We start from the raw sequence: 18,929 nt of genomic DNA on the forward strand, positions 1-18,929 counted from the left end.
TTTGTGAGAAGGCATATTTTCGGCAACCTAAACTGGAGGTCCCACTTCCGTTTACACGGAAACCTATCTTCCATGTTTGTTGTGCTACAATTAGCAGGTAAAACTGATCTTTTTAGTTGTCATATTAATTTGATTCGATAATTTTTACGTTTGATGTTTGCGTTTATTTATTCAAATGTTACATTTCAGTGGGATATTACGCAGTGACTGTAAAGTTGAGCCTATTTAAAATGTTGTTTCATCGAAGCTAACTGTATGGGCTAATGCTAATGCTAATGCTAATTTCGGGTTTGTTTTGAATCTGAAAACGAGCTTTAGATCTGTCAGATCTCGTTTATCTTCACTGAAATGACTTACTTTATTCAATTGTTGTCTAAGCTGTTCAATAATTTTAAACGGGAGGTTTTCATTTGAGACCGTGTTTGTAGCCGAGCCGCTGCGTGGGTGTGCGGCTCTCTGCTAGAGCTGCGGGAAAATAAAAGCTTTTATTTACAAACCGTCATTGAATTTATAAGCGAGCGGAAATTATTTTACTCCTTTACTGTACAATCAATTAAAAGCCTAATGGTTGATCGTCGGTGTTTTAGGCTGGTTTGATTAGGGTTTATGTCCATAATAAAAGACAATAAAAAATAGTCTTTGCCACATTTTCTTTTAACTGTCATGAATCTGCTGATCAAATTCGCAACTGCTGACTCGATTCGAACTGCTAATTAACTTTGTCGTTATTTGTCATTCCTTTTAAATCTTTTTCGTGCACTTTTTTAAATAAATAACAAAAAGTTTTGTTATACATAAAAAATATTCAGGTTTATTGTAATAATCTGGATTGAGTTGGATGATAATTTAGTTCAGATCTTTTTGACATTCTTTTGCTTTTTGTGTTTGACTTTAAGGCGACTCTGTTTGTGAACTTTAGTTTTATAAATGAAATTGTTCTGTGTCTTAGAGGTAAACAAATTCACATAGTCGGAAACATCTGTTTTGTGTATCATCTAGAACACAAAACTGTCTTTGTTCAGAAAACATGAAATTATTAAATATTTAAAAAGCAAAAAGGTTTAAAAGTGAGATGAGATTTTTTTTTAGTTCATCAGACCTGATGCAGATGTTGGATTTTGTTGGTCCAAAGAAAAAATGATTAAAGAATTTGATGGATACAAATCTATTTATCATTTTTTTAAAATAAAAATATCATTAAAACTTCAAAAGTCTCTTTATTTTTTCTAATTCAAGCCAGGACATTTCTCTGTTAAGTGCATCCTACAACGTTGGGGCTCCTCCCTATTGAACACGTCCACCATGTCTCACCAAGATGGTGTTCTGGTGACCTTTTTTGTTTTCGATGTACAAACCAACTCGGCAGTTTTTTTTTTGTCTTTTCTGATGTGGAGTTACGGTTCTAGAGCGCATCCACCCTACAAAGTTCATTTTTCTTTCTCTTGTTTTTGATCTTAACTGCACATTCACAACCCACAGCTTTGGCCTCATGTCGGGTTGAAAATGTAGTTTTCATTTTCAGACTTATGTCTTCAGCTGCAAACTGCTCTCATGAGAACTGAGGATCAATCTTTGACAAAGTTTAAAGAAACGTCTGCAAACCAAAGCAGAAAAATGTTTGGATTTTTCTTAATATACGATACCATAAAAAATATTTCTCTTAAATTAATTGTAAGGATATCATCACCTTGTGTGTCAATTTAAAAAGAAATTAATCTTGATTCAGATTATGATTTCCTTTTATTTTCAAATGTCAAAATAAAATAGTTAAATAAACAGGAAGTGATAAAAGTGCTCAGAAAAGAAGTAGAAGAAAAATCATATTCCCACCTCTAAACTTATTTTTTATGCAAACTTTTTTAGATATTAAAAAAAAGCATCAATTAATGAAGCTACTCATTAATTTATGTTTCCAAAAATTGTTTGGAATTGTGTTGTCCTTACTTTATTGTCCATTCCTAGTTAACATTCTCCATCTCTTTCTTTAAACAGTTTTTTTTTTTTATCAAAGTGTATTTTTTTAGCTTTATAAATTATTTGAATTTAGAAAGTCTAAAGTTTTTTGGACAAATATTTCCCTTCTGTCCACTTTCAGGATGCCTGCTGAAAACAAACACTCTGTAAACATGGAGGAAAAAGAACCCGGCACCTTCAGCAGTAAAGAGAAGGACAAAGAAGGAGAGAAAAGGACGACGTTTACTCGAGACCGATCGAAGGACGAGGCCAAGATGAGTGGCAAGAAGGACTTTAGCAAGGAGGACAAGAGGAAGCGCATGGAGGAGGAGAAGAAGAAGAAAGAGGAGAAGGAGCGCAAGAAGAAAGAGGAGGAAAAACAAAAAGCAGAGGAGGAGCAGAAGAAGCGAGAGGAGGAGGAGAAGAAACAGCAGGAGGAGCAGGAGCGAAAGCTCCAGGAGGAGGAGGCCAAACGGCAGCGTGAGGAGGAGGCGGCTCTTGTGAAGTAAGAGAATGAAAAACTCGTCTTATTTTTGAGAAAATTTCTGCTTCAGTCATGATAAATTCAGATTTATTACAGAAAAGTTTGAGTTTATGCTTTAAAATTTATATATTTTTTTATAAGTTCTCTACAGCATGGCATTAAAGTTTGCAGTTATTTAAACAAACACAGCTTTACAGACCATCATTAATGATAAGTTCTGAAAATGATGCAACTTTCAGTCTGCAATCAGGAGCTAAACTGCAGGAAATCCGGTTTAAGAGAATCATTATGAAACATGTCAAAGTCAAGGCCCGGGGGCCGGATCCGGCCCTCCAGATCATTTTATATTATTGATATTAATGGCCCATTGTTATTTTGCGATAATTTTTAACTTGTATAATTTTGATAAAATATATTTTTATGGAGAGTAAAATATAGAAAATTATTTAAGGTTTAAGTTCATTTCTTCAGAAAAAATATTCCTGACTTTTTATTATTCAGAATTATGTTAAAAAGTTACAGTTTTAAAGTTTTAAAAAATTGGCATTCTGCTAGTTTTTGACTGTTTTGGCATTTACTAAGATTTTTTAGGCTATTTGGAACTTTAGCTACTATTTCAGTTACATGCTAGCTGTTTGGCTAATTTAGTTTTTTGTTTTAAGGTTTTTTTTTTAAGAATATTTTGAAATGTAGCTAGTTTGCAGGTACATGCTAACTGTTTTGGCTTATTTAGGCCTTTTTTTCATTGTTTAGGCTATTTTTTCAGTTACATGCTAGCTGTTTTGGCTAACCTAAGTTTTATTTTTATTTTTTAATTTTAGATTTTAGGCTAATTTTGCTTTTAGATCATATTTTAGTTGGATATCAATTTCAGCATCTTCAGCAGCCAAATTCAGCTTCCAGCATTCACACTAGCATTATTGCAGGTAATGTTATATATCTAGTTCATAATTATGTTAAAACGTTTTTTTAAGTTATAAAATTGTAGTTTTAGATTGTTCAATATATATTTATCCTATTCGGCCCGCGACCTCAGGTGTGTTTTGGATTTTGGTCTCTTGTGCGACTGAGTTTGACGTTATGATGCTCTGTCCGCAGGGAAAAGGAGGAGGGGCATCAGCTGCACCAGGAGGCCTGGGAGCGCCACCAGTGCAGGAAGGAGCTCCGCAGCAAGAACCAGAACGCTCACGAGTGCCGGCCCGAAGAGGCCTTCTTCAGCCGTCTGGACTCCAGCCTGAAGAAGAACACGGCCTTCGTGAAGAAGCTGCGCACGCTCACCGAGCAGCAGCGCGACGCGCTCTCCAACGACTTCGCCTCGCTCAACCTCAGCAAGTACATCGGCGAGGCCGTGAGCTCGGTGGTGGAGGCCAAGCTGAAGATCTCCGACGTGGGCTGCGCCGTGCACCTGTGCTCGCTCTTCCACCAGCGCTACGCCGACTTCGCGCCGCTGCTGCTGCTGGCGTGGAAGAAGCACTTCGAAGCCCGGAAGGAGGACAAGGCGCCCAATGTGAGCAAGCTGCGCACGGACCTGCGCTTCATCGCCGAGCTCACCATCGTCGGCCTCTTCACCGACAAGGAGGGGCTGTCACTCATCTACGAGCAGCTGAAGAACATCATCGGGACCGACCGCGAGACGCACACGCACGTGTCCGTGGTCATCAGCTTCTGTAAGCACTGCGGGGACGACATCGCCGGTCTGGTTCCACGCAAGGTCAAGCTGGCGGCTGAGAAGTTTGGCTTGAGCTTCCCGCCGAGTGAGATCATCAGCGTGGAGAAGCAGCAGCCCTTCCAGAACCTTCTGCGAGAATACTTCACGTCCCTCACCAAGCACCTGAAGAAGGACCACCGAGAGCTGCAGAACATCGAGAGGCAGAACAGGTGAGAGGAAGAGCTGCTACATCCACCCGGTTCCTCACTCGGTCCTTTACAGTGTTCCTCACCCGGCTCCTCACTTAGTCTCTTACTGTGTTCCTCACCCGGTTCCTCACTTAGTCCTTTACTGTGTTCCTCACCCGGCTCCTCACTTAGTCCCTTACTGTGTTCCTCACCCGGTTCCTCACTTAGTCCCTTACTGTGTTCCTCACCCGGCTCCTCACTTAGTCTCTTACTGTGTTCCTCACTCGGTCCTTTACTGTGTTCCTCACCCGGTTCCTCACTTAGTCCCTTACAGTGTTCCTCACTCGGTCCTTTACTGTGTTCCTCATCCGGTTCCTCACTTAGTCCCTTACTGTGTTCCTCACCCAGTTCCTCACTTAGTCCCTTACAGTGTTCCTCACCCGGTTCCTCACTTTTTTCCTTACTGTGTTCCTCACTCGGTTCCTCACTTTTTTCCTTACTAAGTTCCCCTCTTAGTTCCTCAGCCGATTCCTTTCTCGGTTCCTTACTCGGTTCCTGACACGATTCCTGGCTCCATTCTTGACCCGATTTTTTTTTTTGGCTCAGTTTTTCACTTGGTTTCTCATTTTGTTGCGTACTCGGTTTTAGACTCGGTTCCTGACCTGGTTCCTCACTCCGTTCTTGACCTAATTCCTCACTCGATTTCTCGCATTGTTCCTCACTTTGTTCCTAACATGGTTCCTCGCATGGTTTGTCACTCAGTTCGTGACTCGATTCCTCGTTTAGTTCCTCGCTTGGTTCCTCACTCGGTTCCTCCCTTTTTTTTCCCTCACCAGTTCCCTGCTTATTTCCTCGCTTGGTTTCTCACTGGGTTCCTGACCCAGTTCCTCCCTTGGTTCCTCACTTGGTTCCTTGGTTTCTTGCTTGGTCCCCCACCTGATTCGTTACTTGGTTCCTCACCCAATTCTTTACCGTCATTCACTTGGTTCTCCACTTCGTTCCTCACTAGATTTCTCGCTTGGTTCCTCCCTCGGTTCCTGACCCGATTCCTTGCTTGGTTCCTCACTCTATTCCATGCCCAATTATTTCTTACATAGATCCTCTCCCGATTCCTCACTTGGTTCCTCGCCCGATTCCTTATTCAGCTCCTCACTCTGTGGCTTGCTCCGTTTGTCGTTCAGTTCCTCAGTATTTTTTCTTCTCCTGGTTCCTCACTCTGTGGCTCGTTCTCTTCAGGCGCATCCTGCATTCCAAAGGGGAGCTGAGCGAGGACCGGCATAAGCAGTACGAGGAGTTCGCCACCTCCTACCAGAAGCTTCTGGCCAACACTCAGTCTCTGGCTGACCTGCTGGATGAGAACATGCCAGAACTTCCCCAGGACAAAACCGTGCAGGAGGGTGAGTGACTCCTCAGTCCTCAGTGAGTCAAACATGCTAGCATGCTAACGTAACTCTGTACCGGCAGAACACGGACCCGGCATCGACATCTTCACCCCGGGGAAGCCCGGAGAATACGACCTGGAGGGAGGAATCTGGGAGGATGAAGATGCTCGTAACTTCTACGAGAACCTGGTGGACCTGAAGGCCTTCGTTCCCGCCATCCTCTTCAAGGACAACGAGAAGATCAGCCAAGGAAAAGACAAGGACGAAGCCAAAGGTTCTGATTGCAAACACAGATGGAGGCGTGTGGAGGTTCTTTAAGGCTCATAGAAGTTCTGAAGGAGTAGAACATCAGCTGGAACCACCTCAGGCTTCAGCTAAACATTAGACTTTAGATCTTCTCACCTCCTTTATTGAGACGATTCACTTTAGTCTCATTTGATCCTTAAAAATCACGTTTCTATTTTAAAGGATCTAGAGTTCTGTTAAAGGTTACTTCAGACTTTTGTTCAGCCATAAAGAATTCAACCACTAATAACCTAAATGTTGAACCAGCTGACCTCCTGTCTGATATGTTCCTGTGGGTCCTCGGGTCAGACGGCAGAGACGGGAAGGAGGCGGCGAGCACCACTGAGGAGCTGGAGCTGGAGCTGGAGGCCCTGGACATCGCAGACGAGCCTCTGGAGCTGGAGGCGGCGGAGGAGGCGGAGAGCGAGGAGCTGGCGAAGAAGATACTGGATGAACAGGGTCAGTCCAAACCGCACGGAGGAAGGATTGATGATGGTGGGGTAGTAGTAGGAGTAGTAGTAGTTGGAGTAGTAGTTGGAGTAGTAGTTGTTGTTTTAGTTGTAGTACAAGTACTTGTAGTAGTAGTAGTACTACTAGTCGTAGTTGGTGTATAAGTTGTAGTTGTACTAGTAGTTGTTGTAGTAGTACTAGTATTAGTTGCTGTTGTTGTATTTGTAGTAGCATTACTAGTAGTAGTAGTTGTATTAATAGTAATAGTAGTTGTTGTGGTTGTAATACTAGTAGTAGTAGTAGTAGTTATAATAGTAGTACTAGTAATAGTTGTAGTAGTAGTAGTAGTAGTAGTCATAGTACTAATAGTAGTACTAGAAGTAGTTGTAGTAGTACTAGTAGTTGTGTTAGTAGTTATAGTTATAGTAGTAGTTGTAATTGTAGTGATAGTACTAATAGCAGTTGTTGTTTGTAGTTGTACTAGTCGTTGCAGTAGTAGTTGTTGTAGTATTTGTAATAGAAGTAGTAGAAGTAGTAGTAGTTGTTTTAGTTGTAGTACAATTACTTGTAGTTGTGGTAGTACTACTAATCGTAGTTGGTGTATTAGTTGTTGTAGTAGTACTAGTATTAGTTGCTGTTGTTGTATTTGTAGTAGCAGTACTAGTAGTAGTAATTGTATTTTTAGTAATAGTAGTTGTTGTGGTTGTAATACTAGTAGTAATACTAGTAGTAATACTAGTAGTAGTAGTTATAATAGTAGTAGTACTAGTAGTAGTAGTAGTAGTAGTAGTCATAGTACTAGTAGTTGTACTAGAAGTAGTTGTGGTAGTTCTAGTAATAGTTGTAGTAGTACTAATAGTAGTAATTGTATTAGTAGTAATAGTAGTTGTTGTGGTTGTAATACTAGTAGTAATACTAGTAGTAGTAGTAGTTATAATAGTAGTAGTACTAGAAGTAGTTGTGGTAGTTCTAGTAATAGTTGTAGTAGTACTAGTAGTAGTTGTTGTTGTAGTTGTAGTAGAAGCACTAGTACTACTAGTTATAGTTGTAGCAGTACTAGTTATAGTTGTAGTTTTACTAGTAGTTGTTTTAGTAGTTATAGTAGTAGTTGCAATTGTAGTAGTAGTAGGGCTAGTAGTAGTTGTTGTTTGTAGTTGTACTAGTCGTGTAGTAGTAGTTGTTGTAGTATTTGTAATAGTAGTAGTAGAAGTAGTAGTAGTTGTTATTATTGTAGTAGTTGTAGCAGTTGTTGTAGTTGTAGTACTGGTATTTGTAGTTGTAGTTGTTTTTAGTATTTGTAATAGTATTAGTAGAAGTAGTAGTTTTTTTTTTTTTGTAGAATCAGTAATAGTAGAAGAAGTGGTTGTAGTTGTATTAGTAGTTGTAGAGTAACGGTTGGAAAGTTCTCGTCTGTCAAAAAGTTTTTTATTTCGGCGTCGCTAGATTCTAAAACTGCTTATTTACCCACACATCTACCTTTGGGGAAAAATTAATTTAAACCGGAAATCAAATTGAGTGAGGTTTTATTTTTAGTCCATATCACCCAAGTAAAGAGCAGAGGACCTGAACAGAGACGTTACCGTCGTCTCCTAACGCTGTGATCGCTGTTTGTGTGCAGAACAAGAAGACGAGGAGGCGAGCACCGGCTCCCACCTGAAGCTGATCGTGGACGCCTTCATCCAGCAGCTTCCCAACTGCGTCAACAGAGACCTGATAGACAAGGTGAGGACAAGCGCAGACAAGGACAGCCGTCCTGCCCAGGAAGAGTTTGTAAAGTCTCACGTCCGTCCCGCAGGCCGCCATGGACTTCTGCATGAACATGAACACCAAAGCCAACCGCAGGAAGCTGGTCCGAGCGCTCTTCACCGTGCCCCGGCAGAGGTAGGCTTCCCCTGCAGCTCCACAGGGGGGCGCTGCCGCTCCACACTGACTCATCCCGCTCTCTCAGGTTGGACCTGCTGCCGTTTTACTCTCGCCTGGTCGCAACTCTGCACCCCTGCATGTCTGACGTGGCTGAAGACCTGTGCTCCATGCTGAAGGGAGACTTCCGCTTCCACGTAGGTCTCAACGCCTGAATCCCGGCGTTTCTGGAGGAATCGATCCTAAATCTGATTCCTGCTCGTTTCAGATTCGTAAGAAGGACCAAATCAACATCGAAACCAAGAACAAAACCGTCAGGTTCATCGGGGAGCTGGCCAAGTTCAAGATGTTCTCCAAAACCGACACGCTGCACTGTCTGAAGGTGGAGTTTCTCCGAGCCCAAAAACCCATCAGTCACCGCCGTTCTTATGTGTCCACAAACGTTTGAGGTGTTTCTGATCCGCTCTCCTCAGAACATCCACCACAAACTCTGAATGTTCCTCATTTAATCATAAAATTAGGAGAAAGAAGTCAGATATACAAGAAAAAATCATAAAGGTTTGAGAATAAAACAAAAACTTTATTAGAATAAAGTTGTAAAGTTACAAGAAAAGCAGTCAAAATTCTATGAGACAAAAGTTGTGCAATTACAAGAAAAAAGTAAAATTTTATGTGAATTTAATAATAAATTTAGGAGAAAAAAGTCAAGAAAAGAGACAGAAATATTAGGAAAAAATCTAAATTTTATAATAATAAAGTTATGAGAAAAAATGTCAAAATTCTAGGAGAAAGAAAAAGTCAACATTTTATCTGAATGTAATAATACAATTAGGAGAAAATAGTCGAGGATTTACAAAAAAGAAATCGTAAAGGTATGAGAATAAAATCAAAAGTTTACGGGAAAAAAGTTACAAGAAAAAAAGTCAACATTTTTTGTGAACTTACTGATAAAATTAGGAGAAAAAAGTAAAACTTTTTCTTAATATAATAATAAAATTAGGAGAAAATAAGTCACATTTTACAAGAAAAGAGTCAAAGAAATATTAGGAAAAACGTGACATTGAATGAGAATAAAGTTTTAAAGTTACAAGAAAAAAGTCAACAATTTTAGTGAATTTAATAATAAAATTAGCAGAAAAAAAGTAAACATTTTATCTGAATTTAATAATAAAATTAGCAGAAAAAAGTCAACATTTTATAAGAAAAGAATTATAGAAATATTTTGAAAAAAAAAATCTAAACTTTCTAAGAATAAAGTTGTTAAGTTTAGAGAGAAAGTCAAAATTATAGAAGAAAAAATTTGTACAATTATGAGAACAAATATTGATATTTTTAAAAATAGTCATACAATTATTTGTCATATAATTGTTAGAAAAAAAATAAACATTTTATAAGAATATAGTTGTAATAAAAATAAGTAATATTTTGCCGTAAATAGTCAAACAACTATTAGGAAAGTCAAAATGTTTAAAAAATAAATACGTACAATTATTAGAAAAAGTCGACATATTTTGAGAATCGAATCACAAATGTATTATTATTTTAAAACGTCATGCATTTTCAAAAATAAAGTTTGAATTTTATGAGAACCAATTTTTTCTTTTTCAGTTTAAAGGTTCACAACCAAAATGAACATTTCCTTTTTGTTCTAATGTGATGAACCAGCTCCTCAGATGAATAATTCAAGGTTCTGTTTGGCTGCAGATGCTGCTGTCCGACTTCACCCATCACCACATAGAGATGGCGTGCACGCTGCTGGAGACCTGCGGCCGCTTCCTGTTCCGCTCGCCGGACTCCCACCTGCGCACCAGCGTCCTGCTGGTGAGTACGAGCGCCTGACATGGCGGCGGCCCCGGCGGAGCGCCTCCTGACCCGTTTTATCCTCTCTTCCAGGAGCAAATGATGCGCAAGAAGCAGGCGCAGCACCTGGACGCGCGCTACGTCACCATGGTGGAGAACGCCTACTACTACTGCAACCCCCCGCCCATCGAGAAGACGGTGAAGAAGAAGAGGCCGCCGCTGCAGGAGTACATCCGCAAGCTGCTCTACAAGGACCTGAGCAAGGTCACCACGGAGAAGGTGCTGCGGCAGATGCGCAAGCTGCCCTGGCAGGACCCCGACGTGAAGAGCTACCTGATCTGCTGCATGGTCAACATCTGGAACGTCAAGTACAACAGCATCCACTGCGTGGCCAACCTGCTGGCCGGCCTGGTGGCCTACCAGGAGGACGTGGGCATCCACGTGGTGGACGGCGTGCTGGAGGACATCCGGCTGGGCATGGAGGTGAGAGCAGAGCCGGAGGAGGTGGTTCTTCAGGAAACATTTGTCACACTTTAAATGTTGAAATTAATGATGTGGATCTCCATGGAAACCGTTCAGCAGACTCGTTTCTCCACATCTGTGAGTTTACTGTCTAACGTTTTAATAAGAGTTTTTTTTTTTAAACTTTTATTTCTTCATAAATGTAGAATCAGGATGAAACACTTCCAAATGTTAAGATAAGACGGAGTATTATGGCATCAGAGAAGAAAACAAACATAAATATATCAGAATGAAGTCAAATTAGCATTAGAAAAAATAAAAAAATGTGAGAAAAGTGACATTTTACTACAGTAAAGTGGTACAAATACTAGAAAAATGTCAGAATTTTACAAGAAAAAAATCATAAAGTTATGAGATTAAAACCAACATTTGAGGAGAATAAAGTTGTAAAGTTATGAGAAAAAAAATTTCTTTTAGATAAAGTTGTGCAATTATTAGAAAAATTGAAAATTTGATGAGAATAAAGTTGTAAAGTTACTAGAAAAAAGTAATTATATAAGGAAAAAGTTGTGCAATTACAAGAAAAAAAAGCCAATATTTATATGAATTGAATCGTAAAATTAGGAGAAAATACTCAACATTTTAAAGGAATAGAGTTGTACAAATATAATAAAAATCACAATTTTATCAGAATAAATTTGCAATTACGAGAAAAAAAATCAGTATTTTATCTGAATTGAATAATAAAATTAGGAGAAAAAGTCAACATTTAACAAGAATAGTTGTAGAAATGTTAGGAAAAACATAAAATTTTATGACAATTTTCGTAAAATTTGGATGTTTGTTCCTCATAACTTTATGGCTTTCTTTCTTTTTATGACTTTATGAAAATTCCTGTAAAATTTTCAAATTTCTCTCTTAATTTCACAACATTGTTTCTGTAAAATTTTTACAGAATTTTAATATTTCTTTAATAATTTTACGTCTTTATCCTCAGAAAATTTTGACTATCATAAATTTATCTTCATTCACATAAGTCTTTTTTCCTTTATGGTGGCCCTAATCTCAGACATACAGATAAGTTAATATATTTTTGTAAAATTAAAAAAACAAAAGACTAAAGAAAAAGTCTCAAGGAGGTCAAAGACCGTTGGGGGGGCAGCATGAACAGGATGACCTTTAGGTGAAAAGTGAGAACCCTGAAAGTTGTGCCAATGGTTTTAGTTTTCAAAGGAAAAACAGAAAATTATATTTATATATATATATATATATATTGTTTCTGCCCCTTTTATTTAATAATCAAACTTTTTTTTCTTTCTCTTAAAACAATAAAAATATAAGAAATATCTAACACCTATAAATGCGGAGTCCTTTGTTGAAGTATATAGTATAATGACATACAGACAAAACGGTTAATATTTTGGAGTATTACAGTTTTATAAGAATTCATTTAGTTTTTTACTGTTTTGAGTGAAATGTTTTACATTTTTAAATGATTAGTTTCTTTATTAGTTTTCAGAGTGAATGAAGTTGAAGTTTCTTTCGTTCTTCACAGCTCAGTAAAGAGCAGCTCAAACCAGAGCTCAAAAGCTCCGCCTGTCATTTCTCCTCGCCGTCACTCACGGCGACGCGGCTACGTGTCGCTCGACACGCTTGAGCCTGAGCCTGTCGGGTCGAGGAGTGACAAACGGTGGATGTTTAACCGGAGCTCCTCGCTGACCCCGAACCTGTCGGCAGTAAACATCACTGATTCCTGAAGTGCAGAATGACGAACACGACACCGCTGAACTTCTACCTGGAGCTGTAGCCCCGCCCCTTTAACCCTTTCATTTGAACTCTGTTTGTTATTATCTAAATGACAGCAGAGATCAAATGATGTTTTCTGTGGATCAAGTTTCTGAATTACTTTAAACTTCTTCTTTAGTGATTGGAAGTGACTGATGCTGAGCAGCATTCCTTTGGTGCAGAACTCTGGAAACTCGTGGAACGTTTAGTATTCTCAGACTAAAGTAGTTTTACGTCCTGGAGAAGTTTCTTCCTGTATCAGTGTTGGGATTGAGGTGTTGGGATACGGGTAAAGATGTAACGATTCTTCGAGAATCGGTGAAAAAACGATTCAAACTCGTCAACATGTTCATCAATGCAGAAAATTAAAAAATCTGTCACGGCCTTTTAGAAATGCAGAGCAGATGAAATTTCTCCATGCATTGTTTATTTGTATTGAATCTAGAGCTTCCATGATTAGTCGACTAATCATGGACTATTTTAATAGTCCATGATTAGTCGACTAATCATGGACTATTTTAATAGTCGATTAGTCGTTACTTTATAATATATAGAGTCAGAGTGTAGTAAAGTTGAAAGTTATGTCATTCTGCTAGCCTTGTGGACTATTTTTGACATTTATTAAGGTTTCTTAGGCTATTTTGGATTTTAACTAATATTTGAGCAACATGCTAGTTTGACTACTTTAGGATTTTTGTAAGTTTTTTTTAGGCTAATGTGGAGTTTAGCTAATATTTCAGCTACATGCTGCTTTGGCTAATTTAGACTTTTTTCAGTTTTTTACTCTAATCTGGCATTTAAGTAAAAGCTGGCCATTAGCCTTAGTGTTCTTAACTATCAATTTCAGCATCTTCAGCGGCCAAATTCAGCTTCCAGCTTTCACACTAGCATTATCACAGGTAATGCTACATATCTAGTTTATAATTAGTTTAAATCTAATGATGGTTAAGATGCTTTAGATTCAGTTTGTTAATGACCCGATTAGTCGCCTATTAAAATAATCATTGCGCACCAATTTAATCCTTTCTGTACGTAGGCAAACAGACGGTTTGATTTAAGGGCCAAAAATAAAACAGGCTTTGCCTTAAAATAACTTTAATTCATTATATTGAGAAAAAAAATCAGAAAAAATTGAAATCGTGACTTTAAAACTGAGATACGAATCGTGGTTTGACTGAATCGTGACCTCCTGGATACGGGGGTGTCGGGATCAAGGTCGGTTCTGGTCGGACACGTTTGTAATGACCCGTTTGCCTGCAGGTCAATCAGCCCAAGTTTAACCAGCGGCGCATCAGCAGCGCCAAGTTCCTGGGCGAGCTCTACAACTACCGCATGGTGGAGTCGGCCGTCATCTTCCGCACGCTCTTCTCCTTCATCTCCTTCGGGGTGAACCCGGACGGCGGCGCCAGCCCCCTGGACCCCCCGGAGCACCTGTTCCGCATCCGGCTGGTCTGCACCCTGCTGGACACCTGCGGTCAGTACTTCGACCGCGGCTCCAGCAAGAAGAAGCTCGACTGTTTCCTCATCTACTTCCAGGTCTGAGGCGCCCACGCCACCTTAACCTGAGCGCCGAGCGCCGCCTCACCCCCCCTCCCCTGTGTCTCCGCAGCGCTACATCTGGTGGAAGAAGAGCGCCGACGTTTGGACCAAGGACCACCCGTTCCCCATCGACATCGACTACATGATCAGCGACACGATGGAGCTGCTGCGGCCCAAGATGAGGCTCAGCAGCTCCCTGGAGGACGCCACCCGGCAGGTCGTCGACCTGGAGAGGGAGGTGCTCGTCAAACTGGGTAGGAGTCGCGCAGCGTGGCGTGCGTGTTGTGCAGCAGCCGGTTCTGCCGGTTCTGCCGCTCTGGGTCGGCTTGTAGAGCCGCATTTTTCCCTGATGAGGAGGAGGAGGACACATCTTCCTCTCTCCGCCTCTTTCGGTCTGACAGGTTCTTCAAAGGGTGTGGGGGGAGGGGTCACCGGGACGGGTCAGTCAGGAGGTGGTGGGCTGAAAACCCGCCTCTCCTCAGAGGTTTCTACGTATCTAGAAAACAGAAGTTTTTTCACTTTGAGCTTCTGGGTTCTGAAGGTTTTCATGTTTCAGAGCTGAATGTTTCACTGTAGAGTTCAGATGATAGACGTGCTGTTGAGCAAGGCAGTCAAAGTTTCTGACATGAAAGCGTCCACAGGGAGGCGCCAGAGAGCTTCCCAGGGCTCACTCAGATTTCTGAACAAAAACTGTACAGAATCAAAGCATTTTAGAGAAAATTCACGTTTCTCGACTACAAGAAACCAAAGTTTGAGTCCAAACTTCAGGAGAACCTGTTTGTGATCAGACAAATCCAGAAGTTTCTCTTCTGGCTTCACGGTCTTCAAATAAAAAACCATTAATCTACTTTCACCGGAGGAGGAAGAGCGGTTCAGACGCTCGTTCCTCAGCAATGACAGAACATCGCTGAGGTATTCAGAGCAGCTGAAACAGAAAACTGGAGCAGGGAACCCAGACGCCTTTCCTGCTGTAATGGTTTGTTTCAGTCTTGGGGGTGAAGCCCGAGGAGTCCAGGCCCACAGGAAGTACCGCTTCATCGCTCATTTCCAGCGCGGCTTCCGGTCGCTGGTGATTCAGCACAAGCCGCCGGTCAGGTTTGACTGATTTGATGAGGGATCTTGTGATCAGATGAAGGTCCTTGTCTCGTGGAGGATCAGATCGTGGTCCTGATCGAGGAATCAATCTGGTTTTGATCCTGGAAGCAGCTGGTTGATGGTTTTAAATTCTCCTGGTAAAACTGCGACAGTCAGGAAGACAAACTTAAGACGCTGCCGAACAACGAGAGCGCAGAAGAACATCTGGACTAATGTTCTGACCAGACGGAAGAGGAACTTTCTGGACGGAGAGAGACGAGTCAAACACATTTTAGGACAATAAAATGTCAGGCATGGTGGTGGAAGTGTGATGGTGTGGAGCTAGAATCTCAAATTCTGCTCTCTGTATAAAAAAAGTCCAAAGTAAATGAATTCAGAACGTTTGAGTTCTGAACTCAACAGCAGTTTAAAAGGTAATTTTCTTCAGATATGTCCTCCACCATCAGGAAGACACCACAGAAACAGGTTAAAACACAGTTTTTATCAGAGTGGTTCTTTAAATGTTTGTGTCGAAAAAACATAAAATTCATCTGCAGTTTTAAAAACATCAAATGAAAGTTGATGCTGCAAAGAATGATTTTAATCAGTCATTTATTTTGGGTTAAAAATGATCATTTCAAAAGATTTTAGTGATGGAAAAAGAAGAGAAAATGTTCAAGAAGATGATAAATAGTTAATAATTTCAATATTTTCACTCTTATTGATTAAAAACGATACATTTCAGGATCATCAAACTAACATGGAAATCTTTAAAGCTGTTTTTTTTGTTTCAGATTTTATATTTTTAAGCTGATATATTCAGTATTTGGTTCATCATATTTTATGTTTCTGTTTTCTGATGATAAGTTAAAATCTCACTTATGAACTCATATTTTTCTGAAACTCTTCGACTTTAGTGCTGAAGCTTCAGGTTTTCATCTCAGCTTCCGTCTCCGTTTGTTTTGGTTTCTGTTTTTAACGCTGCGGATTGATGAGCGCCGCGTGAAAACGCCGTTTAATTGTTTTTTTAAGCTCCACAATAATCACGTCCTGAATGAACCAGAGAATCAGAGCGGCTGTGCGTGGCTGAGAGGACGCCGCCGCCGCCGGCGTGAGGTCACGGCGTTCAGGAATGTGGAGGAGCAGCAGGGCGGAGTCGCTGCGACAGGTGCGTCCGGCTCTACAGCTGAGCTCATTCGCCCCGCCCCCTCAAAGGTGCTGACGTGGAATGTGGGGAAACATGCGACGAGCATCTCCGCGGCCTCCGGAAGCTGGAGCCAAACTTCTAGATCTCCAAAAAATAAAAATCCTGTTCAGAAGTCCGGGTTCTGTGGTTCTGGAGCCGTCTCTGTTCAGATCTGAGCGTTGAGCAGCACAGGAAGTTCCAAACAGCGCCGCCACATTCCACAGCCGCTCAGTCACAGAAACCTGATCTGCAGCTTCATGAAGCTGAGGTTCTTCATCACCTCCTGAGTCCAAACATGGAATCACCAACGAGGAAGACCTCTGCTGGGGGAGGAAAAACGATTTTTTCTCTTCTGTTTTCTCAGGTTTGGCGGCAGAGAAGGACGGCCGCTCCAGCGCCATGAGCGAGGGCGAGGGTCTGGACGAGGAGGACGACGAGGACGAGGAGGAGGGCGGCGCCGAGACGGAGGAACAGTCGGGCAACGAGAGCGAAATGAACGAGCAGGAGGAAGACGTGAGTTCCTGCGCTGCTCAGATGATCGCCGCCCTGCTGGTCACTCTGGACAGCGAGGAGGAAATTCATCTCCAACATTTAGTTGGTTTCACGTTTAAACTCCCTCCAGGGGTTTCAGTCTGTCGCCTCTTTACTCCTCCAGCGTCACAGGGAAGCAATGTTGGCATTGGAAGGTGGAGAGTGTACACGCCGTTAGCGTAACAAGCTAGCAAAAGTGGCGTTCTGCTGTTGCTCACATATTTTTAACAGTGAAAATATATTACAAGAATCCTTGAGTGAATGACACAAAATGACAAACTATTTTTTTGCCTTCTAAGCTAAAAAATGTAATTTAAAAAAAAAAAAAATAGGAATCCACCAAAAAAAAAAAAAAACTACAGATGTCGGGGATATCTAAAGAAAGTTTTCAAATGATGACGGAATGGCCAGACGACCTACGGCTTGGCGGCCATTTTGTTTTAGAATCTAAAATTCAACATAAACTCGTCCCAACGGATTTTCATAAATCATCTTACACATTTTTAATTGTTTTCTCAAAAAAAGGGCAAAAATCTATTCTCAGGCTCAAGATGAGCCAAACAATAGACCGCATGGGATGACGATGTTAAAACTGTGACCGTGGTAAACAAAAAATCTCACCAAAAAATCTGCTGACTCAGCAAAAAAAAAAAATTTAAATTTGGGAATCCATTAACAAAATCAAAGTATGTCAGGGATATCCAAAGGAAGTTTTGAAATTATTAAATTATTATGGGATGGCCACACGGCCTACAGCTTGGCGGCCATTTTGTTTCAAAATCAGAGATTTGATTATTTCTATGTTAGGGAAAATTGTCCTTTTGTTTTTGGGATTTACACAAAATTTCACACCCATGCCGCCAGCTTAAGTCTACAGTGACCCCCGGAGTTCTGTGGACCTTTGACCTCGGGAAGAGGCCGCCATCTTGAATTATTAAAAAAACAAAACCCTTAGTGCTCGCTACAAACGAAAACTCGTCTCAGGGATTTTATCACTCGTTTTCCTAACTCCTCGAGCATCATTGGGAAGCAGTTGGGAAATAAATGTTGCAATTGGAAGTTGTAGATTTTGAACGACGTGCACGTGGCGAGCTCGCAAAAGTGGCGTTCTCCTGTTACTTGGACGTTTTTCACATTCACACATTCAAACTTTAACATATTATTCCCAGGCTAAAGCTGAACAAAATAATATAACATGGCATATGAACATATTAGGAGTGTGGGCGTGGGTAACAAACAACCCTGTTGCCAAGGAAATCCAAAAATTTACTTTGTCTGATTCTTCTAAAAATTGCATAGAACTGTTCGTCACCCCCCAGGGATTAACGAATAAAATGGTTGCTATGGAGATAAACCAACAGAAAAGCTGCCATATTAGAAAAAAAAAGTGCCATGCAAGGTCTGGTTTTATTTATTGCGATTGCTTCTGTGTGGAAAAGTAAACCTGGTGCAGCTTGAGCTGTCAGTGGGAGTTTTTCACATCCGCCTCCGAATTCAGAAGCAACTTATTCAGCTCACAAAACTGAATCCGTCAGATCGATGTCCAGACTTTGACTGAAGCACTCCTGGAGTCTTCAGAAGTTCAGAGAGCCTGAGATGATGCACTCATGCAGGACGAGCGTCACACCTCAGGATGAAAAGTTTGGGAGATTTTCCTTCTTATTTATCTTTAGAACTTAATATTTAACTAATCTGACTGTAATTGACCCAAATAAATGATCAGTTTTAAAAAAGTCTCATCAAACACAATTTAGTCATAATTCGACAAATCATTTTAATTCACATAAATGAGAAATTTCTTCTTTATTTTGCCAATAAAATTATATAATTATTATTATTTATCCGTACTATCAATGAATGATCATTTCTATCTTTGGGCGATTTGGTGTCTTCACCGCAGTCGTTTAAAGGCCGGAGGAGAAGAGCTGCGGGTGCAGAGTCACGGTCTGAGTCCAAAGAATTCGTTTCTCATCTTTCACTTTGTTTTTGACCTGAAGCTGATCGAGTCGGGGTTTTTCCAGAGCTGAAGGCTGTGAAAGAGGCGTGTTTGTTTGCCTTTTCTTCAAAGTTTTTCTTTCTACACGAATTCTTTTCAATCTGCTCCGTAAAATAACAGGAAGGAGCCAAAGTCCAGGTCAGACAAAGACAGGAGAGTCTTTCAGTGATGCTCAGTCTGACGTTCAGCCGGGTTGAACCGCAGTGATGAATTTTTGAGTTTCAAATCAGATGTGTTTAAAGTTTAAACTCTCAGATTCCTCAAAATATTTCTAAACTGATGGTCAAAAATCAAAGAATCAAACGA

General features: G+C 40.6%; 1 protein-coding gene across 3 annotated transcripts in view; it reads left to right on the forward strand.

The window, feature by feature from the left end:
• upf2 (UPF2 regulator of nonsense mediated mRNA decay) overlaps positions 1–18,929 on the forward strand; it is a 28,672-nt gene continuing 9,743 nt past the window's right edge. For all 3 annotated transcript variants that reach the window (XM_024289720.2, XM_024289728.2, XM_024289712.2), the window contains exons 1-15: positions 1–97; positions 2,096–2,458; positions 3,536–4,315; positions 5,510–5,670; positions 5,738–5,929; positions 6,250–6,399; positions 8,009–8,112; positions 8,186–8,271; positions 8,339–8,447; positions 8,519–8,632; positions 9,955–10,071; positions 10,144–10,533; positions 13,558–13,833; positions 13,907–14,090; positions 16,461–16,609. In XM_024289720.2, coding sequence (XP_024145488.1) covers positions 2,097–2,458; positions 3,536–4,315; positions 5,510–5,670; positions 5,738–5,929; positions 6,250–6,399; positions 8,009–8,112; positions 8,186–8,271; positions 8,339–8,447; positions 8,519–8,632; positions 9,955–10,071; positions 10,144–10,533; positions 13,558–13,833; positions 13,907–14,090; positions 16,461–16,609 — 3,174 coding nt within the window. In that variant the 5' untranslated portion in view covers positions 1–97; position 2,096. The remainder of the gene's footprint in view (positions 98–2,095; positions 2,459–3,535; positions 4,316–5,509; positions 5,671–5,737; positions 5,930–6,249; positions 6,400–8,008; positions 8,113–8,185; positions 8,272–8,338; positions 8,448–8,518; positions 8,633–9,954; positions 10,072–10,143; positions 10,534–13,557; positions 13,834–13,906; positions 14,091–16,460; positions 16,610–18,929) is intronic.

This window comes from Oryzias melastigma, linkage group LG23, assembly GCF_002922805.2.
Source record: "Oryzias melastigma strain HK-1 linkage group LG23, ASM292280v2, whole genome shotgun sequence".
In the NCBI taxonomy this organism is placed as follows: domain Eukaryota; kingdom Metazoa; phylum Chordata; class Actinopteri; order Beloniformes; family Adrianichthyidae; genus Oryzias; species Oryzias melastigma.